Raw genomic sequence first — 10,552 nt, forward strand, 5'->3', positions numbered from 1 at the left:
GAGAAGATAGGATACTAACAGGGAGGGCTATAATAACAAACAAAATTGATATAAATGGTAAAAAATTATTTCTCATCAATATACTTACTACAAGTTTCTTATTTATGATATTGAAATTCAAACAACAAATTTGGATTTATGCTGCATAGAGGTATGTTGAAGGCTATGAAAGTTGGGGAAATACCAGAGCAAGCAAAACACAAGGGAAAAGGAAATTGAAATAAGGAAATGCACCAAGAAAGAAATCAAGTAAGCTTACACTCACCGTGTAAGCTTCTCCAAATCATCCACAGCTTTACTTAATGCGTGGAGAGACATCTTTTTTACCTGCACCAAGCAAAAATGCAGAGCAGGTATGAGATTATCACAATGCATATGCCAAAAGCTATTCAAGAAGTGAAATGGCCAGCATTTAAAAGTTATAATATACAAGGCAATTAAGCACATTGCTCCAAAAGTTGCACAAAGTTCATTCTTGGTTGGATAGGCTACAAACAGAGGATTTGGTTCAAAGCTTACACCAGCAAACAAGTTATTGACCGTCTTGACCTAATCTAACAACCATCTATTACAAATTGCAATGTCTTCGTTTAGAAAGAATCTTTTAATCAAATTAAAATGCAAATTTGCCATTGCAGCACCTGCTTTATGCAAGCATAAAATTTTAAGGCAGCAATACAAAAAAGTAGCTACCGTATAATTGGGACATAAAAGGTTAATCCTGTATGCTACAATATATGGAAAGAGGTAGCAAATAGCAGCTGAGAAGCCTGTAACTCAGGTATCTTGAGAGGCACACCAAGGATTTTAAGGTTGGGAAGTTTGATGAATGCTTTAGGCAAGCAGATGAGTAAGGTAAAGCACAATTTATGGAGACAGCCTGTGTTAGTTAATGATGGTCGGGAACAAGGTGAAACACTTAACTTAGAAGCTATAAGTAATTCTAAGTGTCTTGAGGATTCTCTATATAATGTATTGGGGAAAAAAATTTACAATCAAAATCCACCAAACCTCTAGATGTGTCACGTTGTCCCATCCACCCCAAGGAGGAAAAGAAAGGTAGTAGAAAGATAAAACCTTTATGCAAGTATAATATTAGTCAGGAAACAAGACAATGTACCTCTAGTTTGTCTTCCTTGGCTCTATGATTCTCAGGAAGAATACGAAATTCCTCAGTCAAACGAATGCACTCACCGATGTTTTCAGGTGAAACAAAGTCAAGAGCAACCTTAATACACGACTGCAGAGGACATAAAGAAGAAAGTTTTAAAAGAGTCATACAAATAAGATCACGGAATGACAAAATCCAAAATGAAAATAACCTACCTCTCATCCCCCCCTCCCCTCCCCTCCCAAGAGAGAGGAAAAGGGGAAAAAAAGAAGAAGAAGAATAGATGTAACTCATAGAGAACAGTTCTAGCACACATTGCCAAAATGAAATCTAACAATGAGTTGTTCTACAGTTTTGTTTAATTAGATCATCAAATTTACATATTCATTTCCCAAGAAAATCTTTAAATGTCAAAGAAAATACACCAGAAACAAGGAAAAACTAGTCCAATTTCCTAACACAAATCCTGTCCCTTCTATTAGAAACTTTAGAGGCTATAAGAAACCAAGTTCAAGAAAGCCCAGCAAAATTAACATAAATCAACTGGTGTCTGGTAGGCTACAGAATATATAAAGAGCTTGTGTACGTAACCACGCATGCATGTATATTTTTCCTTGTTCCTTCCTGATTTAAACAGTTTTCAGTTCATAAAATGGATTGATTTTCTTTTCCTACATCACATATTTACAATAATTCCTTTGTTGCATAGCCTACATGTAAAATTAACAATTGAATACTATAGGGGTAATATCAAATGGACAACCAGGTTCAATAAAAAGTTCTGGTGAAAGAAAGTTCTAGTGAAAGTTGCAGAGTGCTAGTAATGGCCATCTCCACACCCTCAAAGATTCTTGACTATGCATGCTCATGACTTTTGACAGTCAATGACTAGATACCTACTTATCAAGAGTAAATATTTTATTATTATTTTTTTTTCCTAGTTGGACTCACACACACGTCTCTTCTGAGACTTGAACCCCTGACCTCCCTTTGGGAGGTAAGATGCCAATACCGCTAGGCCACTGGCCCGTTGGTATCAAGAGTAAATATGTATTTAGAGATAAAGATTCATGTGCCAGTAAGAATTGAAATATAAGCATCAGGACAGGAGAACTTGACTACGTATGTTCATGACTTCAAACATATTTACCACATATAGTTACGTAAGATTGGGTTTCAATTTGTAAGTAAACTGTTGAACACAATGATAATTGATAGCTTCTAGGTGTTGTAACACTATTGAATAATACATTTGCTCTTCTAAGTATATTTTTTGAAGTAAATGACATACAACTCTTTTCTAGGCACAAAATTTGTGGAGAAAACCGTGCAGTTGCTGTGGCAACAAGTATCTCATATGCTAAATGTTAGAGGAATTTAAGAAATAACATTAAGGCAAACACTTTGAAGAATAATGACAACAAGAAGTAATAGAAACACTGACATGACAATCCATGCCTAAGCAAGCACAGAAGATTCTGGTTTTATATACAGTGTGATTATATAAGCAAACATTATTGCGGTCTTTTGCAGAATTTTTCTTTGTCAATTGATTCAACTAAAACATATTCAACTCATTAAATGTTTAGTTCTTGCTGATACAGCCACGGGGTATATAGGGATCTTTGTCAGAAGACTCGGAATGGAGAGGCATCTAAATGCTCTCATTTAGGAAATCGTGAAACAAGCCAGGGAGCATTAAACTGAGAAGGTTCTAAAAGTTGTGTTCTGGAAAGACTCCTTTAAATTGAATAAATGTTTAAAAAAAGTCACCTTGATGGCATATTTACATGCTTGAAAGAGCCACTTGTGGTCAAAATGTATAAATACGTTCAAGGCCAATACTTATAGGATAATAAATGTTCTCACTAGTCATATAAAGATCGCAGATTGTAATATAGTCCCCGAATCCTAAACAAAGGTTTCATGGACTAATGCATGAACTAAAAAAAAAAATCTATGACTGGCTTACCTTAAGATTTCTAACTTGATGAGGACATCCTGCAGGTATAAAGACAGCCTCTCCAAGTTCTTGCACAAATGTCCAAGGTTCAACTCCTGCATTAAGCATTCAAGTGAATTATTGCTCAAATAATAGTGAAAAGAAACAAAGCACAAAGACCAACCAAGTTTTGATAAACAACTAACCGAATTCCTCTTTGAGCTTCCTTTTATGATACAAATTAAGGTAGAAAGTCTGATCATGAATAGAGTCAACCACCTATAAATTAGATAAATATAAATTATGATGCAAAACTTTTATAAACTATCACCATTTCATTGAAAGATAGAACTACAATGATGCACCCTCAACTGTTATCAAGTAAACTTTTTAAAATGGGATGTTGCACACAGTGGGAATTTAACCTTGTGTAAATAATAAACATGAGCCATATGACCGATTTAAGGTAAAGGGAAAAGATAAAACTAAGTTTACAAAAACTAATTTCCTCTAATTAAATAAATAAATAAACATATATTGAAGTTATGCTTAAGTTGAGTGGTTTTCTTCTTGTAACACAACATGATCTGAGTAAGTTGGACAGTAAAGAAGCCAAGCTGAGCGAGTATAAGTCTGTTCAAGCTTGGCACATAAGTTAATGCTACACTTTGGAACTCAAATCTCGGCTCGGTGAGCAACTCAAAGCTATAAAAAAAAGGTAATTTTGTTATAAGCGTAATTTTCTTGTTGCCAAATTCAAGTATTTTAATTTTCAAATAGAACGTCAAAATCAAAGTTGATAATTAAGACAAACATGATGTCAGCTGCAAAACAAATTTACTTGTATCACACACCAAACATGTTTCTCAGAAAACAAATAGCCATTGAACTTGTATAAAACTACATAGCTTCCGTCATACCAACATGTTCACGAGCTGAACAGAGCCTGCTTGTTTAGAGGACTCATAATATAATTGACAGTATATTATACATTATCAAGGAAAAAAAAAAAAATCATAATAACAAGTAAGGTGTGCCTACATTCAGATGCAACTATTTTTTCTGCAATAGGAGAATCACTGAACAAGCAAATACAGATTTCTCTGCATATATCTCCACCAGATGGCAGTTTATAACGTCCATAATACAAAACCTATTGTTACTTTACATTGCAATAAAAATATTATCCAATGCATATGCTACATGATGGAATTATGGTTACCTGCTCTACTGGACAACAACAGATGTGCCTAAATTCCCTGTGGTGCTTTCTAAGATATTCCTGCAGCTTGGGAACATCTGGTCGACGGAAAATGTCCCAAACAGCACCTCCCTCTGCTGTCTCCAACCCATGCAATCTGTTTTCAGAAACTGCATTTGGACCACCAGAAAACTCTCCTTGCTGGTGGACATCAGTTGTCAAACAATGACGATCGGAGAGAATAGTATCAATCTGTCCTACTCTCCTATTATTTTCCTCATTTCTAGTACCCTCTTCATTCTGAGATTCAATACCATTACCAGTCTCTGTTAACAAATCTTTAGAGTCAACATCCAATCTATTATGCATATATCCTCTGTTCCTCTTACTGCCTCGCCCAACTCCTCTCCCCTGCCTGTTCTTTGTCTTCTTCTCTGAAGGCAAACTAGAAACTTGATCTGTTTCATCAAACACGATGTCTTGCATTTCATTATTTCCATTTCTACCCAAAATGTCAGCATCTTTCCCCTTGTCTTCTTTAGTTTTAACAACCTCGGCACAATAATCTTCACCACATGAACTAGGGTTAGCTCGCTCAGATTTGAACTTCCCATTGGATTCTGGGACATGATTCTCAGCCTCTTGATTATCTATATGAACTATACCAAAAAGTTCTTCTTGGTCTTGGGCAGAATGTTTTTTTTGCAATTTTTTAATCTTTGAAAGCTGCCAAGGTGCATAGGTCACTTCTGCAGTGTGCATCAACACATTCACCTGGAAAGTATAACGACAACTAATGAAAAAGGATGATATTTAACACGTTATTAAAACCAGTATACTGATACATGTTAACATAAAGGCACGGACCATGATTCTCTTTTCCATTCTATTCTATTATACACCATGTCTCCTCTAATATTTAATGTTTTACAATCATTTTTAGTTACTTCATTCCATTTTAGTTTTCAAGAATTTCACAACTTTTCAATGCATGGAACTTCTTAAATACTATTCCTGTTTTTCACCAAAAGGAATTACTTCTTCTGTTTCATGGAAATGTGTCCTTTGCTTATGGAAGAAGAACATAAAAGTGATGAGAATATGGCCTAGCCTAGACCATCGAATCTACTTGTATGTAACTTTATAAGATCTCAGTGCCTTGACATCACATAGAAATTAATTCTGTTATTTGGTTAAAGAAACATGACTTAAATGTCATGGATACTGCTGTTACAGAATTGATTAATAATTATAGTAAAAAATGTTCAGGCTTGGGAATTAACTTCTTGACCAACCAACAGGTTTTATTTTCCCATGAAAAGGCAGTAAGCTGTATTGAAGTCAATTAAACAAATCATACCGCATCTGACATGTCACAGTGAAGCTTTGTCACAGAATCTCCGCGTCCTAGCTCTTCAGAAAATCCATATGCTATATATGTTTTAGGACCAAGGTCTGGCTTTAGTGAATCAGTAGGCAACTTTGAGGCAACATTAAGTATACCAGAACAGGGATGTGTGTATTCCAAATATGGCAAGGCACTGACAAATTCTGCACCATGGCGTGGTAAGCGCTCCTCAAATAAGTTAGATGGCGGCCAATCTTTCAGTTTGAGCATCTCAGGCCAAGAGTTTCTGTGTGATCTACCTTCGGAGTACCCTGTAAAAAATTGGTGAATATTTATCTCAACCTGCACAGCACAAGACAAAATAAGAAAACATTAGTGTAAGATCAATCAACTAGGACAAATAAAATATGAAACAAATAAATGGAAGTGGGCGAGTTATGATATTACCCATTATACCTAAAAACAAATATTGAAGAAACAGAAAAGAGAGGGAAACTTAATGCAACCAACATTATATGATGCAAGCATTACGACTTCTAAACCTACAACAGATCAGTTATTATCCATAATTACATAAACCAATCCCAATAAAGTAGATCAAGCCCTTATCCTGACTGCCTAGAGTATTAGGTAAACCACATCAAACCCTTTTCACTTTTGTCTTGCCAAAACACTTGGAATGAATGTCAAATTTTATGCATATATGTTTACATGCAAACAGAAAGTCATTAATGTGCATACTTATTTAAAATCAAAGTTACATAATGGATTGCAGCATCCAGATGACCATAGGCCATTTAGACAATAATGACGAGTCAAGCATCTTATTTCTTCAAGGTAGCATTCCAGTTTTACAATCAATTTTATCCCCAAAAGGGACCTAATGAAACCACTTGTTTAAAACGGTTATTATCCAAAACATTTTCATTTGTTACTTATATTCTCTCCCACATTCCTATCATACTGAAACAGTGTCAATATAACTATGTACATAATACACATTCATCACGCATGCATGTTTACATTTATACAAGTAATATGTAAACACACAATAACTGCAGATGTGGAACAGTGAGATATGAGTTTAATTACAAGTAAGCCTTTGCAGTTTGCGGGTCCTTAACTAAGCTTTGATTCAGATTTCAGTTTAAACTTCAATAATTCCTCGAAAAAATGAGCGCGCTTAACCAAAACTGCCAAGATTCACTCATCTGAGCCTGAAAATTTTGCTCAAAACCTGCCTGATATAGTTTTAAAATCAACTTGGATAGTGTAAATTTGAACTAATTAAGGAGTAAGGTCACCAGTCATAATCATGATAATCATTTTTCATTGTGCTTGCTAAATCAAGAAGACAAAAATACCAAGTGAAAATAAATTCAAAACCAAGCCGAATGACATTATAGAGTATGGCCAAGAGAAAAAGCATTATTTCAGAAAACAAGACAACATTTAATGCATTCACAATTTAGTGAAAAATAAAAGTTTCCAAGACTATCTATTCACACTAGACTGTTCAAACATGTATCTTATTTTACTATAAAAAGAAAAGAAAGAGAAAAAGAATAAGGGGGAAAAAATAATATTAAGTCTTCGCGAGGCAACGTCATAAGGTATAGAATTTTACTATTCTTGAATCTAAATTAGGAATTTCTTATGGTTTGTTTATTATGAATAACTGTCCTTTAAATTAATCTTATTTTATGTTAAATTCTGACTTATATGTGGTTTCGTGATGTGATTGATAAATTTCCCTTAAGTGAGTCCTACAAAACATTTATGCTTTATGCCTGAGTAAGGGTTACAAAGGTTTATATGATAAGTAGGGTAAGATATTTCTTTAAGTTACAGTTTTTAGTTTGAATTTATGGCGTATATTACTATAAGTGGTTATCTCCTTGGGAAACCGATCAGGCTATTTTGTTAATGCCTCTTCTTATTAGAAAAGAACTGTTTCTTGAAGAAAAGAGGTTGGACACTGAAAGTTCAAAAAAAAAAAAAAAAACTGATGCCTGTTGTTAATGAATACCTGTGCATTTCGGCTGTTGAAGACCGAGGAGTCAGTCCGAAGGTCACAAGGGAATGAACTTCTAAATAAGCAGGCAGGGACTCGTTAGCGTTTTACTAATAACATAGAAAAGGCAGGCATCTTACTCATTAACCTTGATTCACCTGCTTTTGTCTTTCGTGCATATTAGAATGCGATAGATTTATGAATGGTGTTACTGAGCAAATTCATCTCCAAATTCATCTTAGGAAAAAGATTTAAGGAAGAATGGAAACACCTTGACTCTGATGTATGTGGTTGCTTGATTTAAATGCCTAAGTTTCAGGGGAATTTGGTATACTCTGTCATGTGTAATCTGAATTTCGACTTGTTATAATTTTTGGAATTTAAGTATGAAGGGTTGTAAAATTTAGGTGCAAAAGTTCCATAGCTTATAGTATATTTGTGAACTATTTTATTTTAAATGCCTATAACTAATGAAAGAGAAGTTCTTTAATTGTAAAAATTTTCCTGCACTCTCTAGACACGTTGGTGCAATAATGTACGAAATTACATAAATCTGGATCAGGTTTATCATGTATTTCCCAAGTATCAAATTTATGTGTTGGTTTCTGCCACAATTTTATCGCAGGAACTTCTAAACGAAATAAAATTTAGTAAATTTCTATAGTCAGATTTTGAACTTAAGTAAAATCTTTCTAGCATCTGAAGAAATCAAGAATTACATGAAACTATATAATCTTCCGTTTTCCATGACTTTTTCTTCAACACTAAAAGCTGCAGATTACAATTAGACAATAGCAGAAGGCCGGACTTAACCTAAAAACTCATTTAATTGGAAGTAAAATGCTGGTAGAAGGGTTTTATTCTTGTAGTATCTCAACTTCACATTGCAAAATGACTGATTTCACTCAATTTTATGGAAAATTGAATCTTCTATAAATTTTGTGATTCGGTATGCTACCCAATTGATCAGCTTGAGACACACTCAGCTCCAGACATGGATAAACCAGGTGTCTTAGAGTCTAATAGTTGGTTCAGACTTCAGTAACTTGCAAGAACTTGCATCATAGTTGAAATCATTACATCATAAGTACAAAAACATAATGAACAGAGACATCTAGAGTAATGGTCACAATAACAGCATAACAATACCAAAATGAACAATACAAAGTGATATCTTGGAAGTACTGACCTCACAGCAATCAAGGCAATCTGTTGCCTTCACTGCCAAATCTGAGGAACCCTTGGTATATTTAATCTCACGGAATGCGCGCCACATAACCATTGGTTCCCAACTCAGTCCAGATGTAAATTCATGAACATTGCTAACAATGACTGGCTCTCCCCTGATCCAATGTCTCTGGAAGTGCTCCAGATCCCCCTGCCGGATATCACTTGCCGAAGGACAGTACAGATAGTTGTCTTCAGAATCTTTTCTAGAAGCAGATTTCCGCAGTTTACCATTGCCAATGTCGATCTTGCCATTTGATTTAAAACATGAGCATTGTTGCGTAGAAATTTTGTTCAAATCTGCAAGTTCATAGGTTTTAACTATTTTTTTTACTTTCTTCTGCAACTCTGAGACCCAGCTTTCTGGAAACATACACTTGAGCTCCAAAAGATCATGACCACAACCACCCATTTCCTTTGGTGGGCAAGGTATGACACCTCCTCGCAAGCAACCGTTCCGAATTTCCCAGCAACAAGTCAGGCAGAGATCATAGGAACAATTCGGACAGCTTCTATGAAAATCAACTATAGAGGTTCTGCAATTGTTGCTGCAATAGAACATGTGGTATCATCAAATCTTTGTCACAACCCATATTTCAAAACAAAAGAAATCATAAATCATTCGAGAAAAGCACCATACCAGTGCACACGTTCGTCGTTATAACAACCTGCCTGCTGTATCTCTACCTCTGATGGTGGTAACCCTGTAAAAATTCCATTATGTATTGCCAAATTATTAAGAAAATGAAAAACTGTTTTAGTTGCATAAGCCACCGCATGTATGACTGCAGAGCAGTGTCAACTTAATGCCATAGATGGTGGGCTACCGGTTCAATTCTGCAAAGTTATTTTATTTGTGTAAACATGTAAAAAAATGTGCTTTAATAACCTTCTCCATCCTTCCAAGCCTTGATTCATCACATATCATCTTTATCTCTGACTTAATGTTACTTTCTTATCCTGAATGCTAACTAGCAACAATATGCAGTTCATACCTTGAATCTCAGCCTCAATCTTCTTTTCCCTCGTTTGGTCATGATCGAATTGCTCCAGGAATGGATAGAGTGCATGTACAAGATATTTAAAGTGCTGAATCTTTTCATCCTTACTTTCTGGCGACCCTGAATATTTGTTATCCTGCGTTAAATTATGAGAAATGCACCAGATGTCACAAGCTATACCATAATGTAGTTTATGCAGAGGTGAAAAGGCTAAATACCATAGCTGCCATTACCAACCTTGATTATATCATTTCTACGTAAACAAGCTTTGCAGTTGCAGTTCCCACGACAGTATGGGCAAGTCTCCGCTATTGCTTCCTCTGACAGTCTCGGGTACCTAAATTTTACAATGAAAAGAGGGGGGAAAAGTGCTAATGCATTGGTTAATGAGCACTAAGTGTTTGGTACACATTTATTGTGAGAAATAGAGTTGACATGGCTTTAAAAAAGACAAAAGAAAAAATCAGAAATGAACGAAGTTAAGCACAATTGGAAAAACGTTCCTTGACATCCACATCCTGTGAATCACTTAAGCAATAAATCAATAAAGTCTAAAAAAAATAAAAATAAAACATATGATAGTCAAATTACTAGGAAGAATAACAATCACTACATTAACCGATCACACCTCATTGTTTTACAGGATAACACCAAGATTAACAACGAGAGAGGAGGAAAAAAAAAAAGATGCAGCCTGAAAGCCACCTA

At 35.1% G+C, this 10,552-nt stretch overlaps 1 protein-coding gene across 1 annotated transcript in view; it reads right to left on the bottom strand.

Annotated features, from left to right (window-relative positions):
- Positions 1-261: 261 nt before the first annotated feature.
- Positions 262-10,552, bottom strand: part of LOC132313882 (lysine-specific demethylase JMJ29-like) — a 10,689-nt gene continuing 398 nt past the window's right edge. Inside the window, exons 2-11 of the mRNA XM_059812820.1 lie at positions 10,063-10,181; positions 9,839-9,964; positions 9,484-9,547; positions 8,806-9,391; positions 5,615-5,944; positions 4,276-5,028; positions 3,260-3,332; positions 3,084-3,169; positions 1,121-1,240; positions 262-327 (exon numbers count right to left, since the gene is read on the bottom strand). Of these exons, the coding sequence (XP_059668803.1) occupies positions 262-327; positions 1,121-1,240; positions 3,084-3,169; positions 3,260-3,332; positions 4,276-5,028; positions 5,615-5,944; positions 8,806-9,391; positions 9,484-9,547; positions 9,839-9,964; positions 10,063-10,181 (2,323 nt within the window). The remainder of the gene's footprint in view (positions 328-1,120; positions 1,241-3,083; positions 3,170-3,259; positions 3,333-4,275; positions 5,029-5,614; positions 5,945-8,805; positions 9,392-9,483; positions 9,548-9,838; positions 9,965-10,062; positions 10,182-10,552) is intronic.

The sequence above is a fragment of the Cornus florida genome, unplaced genomic scaffold (assembly GCF_030987335.1).
Source record: "Cornus florida cultivar Cherokee Brave unplaced genomic scaffold, ASM3098733v1 CherokeeBrave_3.0.0_Hap2_Chr06, whole genome shotgun sequence".
Taxonomy (NCBI): Eukaryota; Viridiplantae; Streptophyta; class Magnoliopsida; order Cornales; family Cornaceae; genus Cornus; species Cornus florida.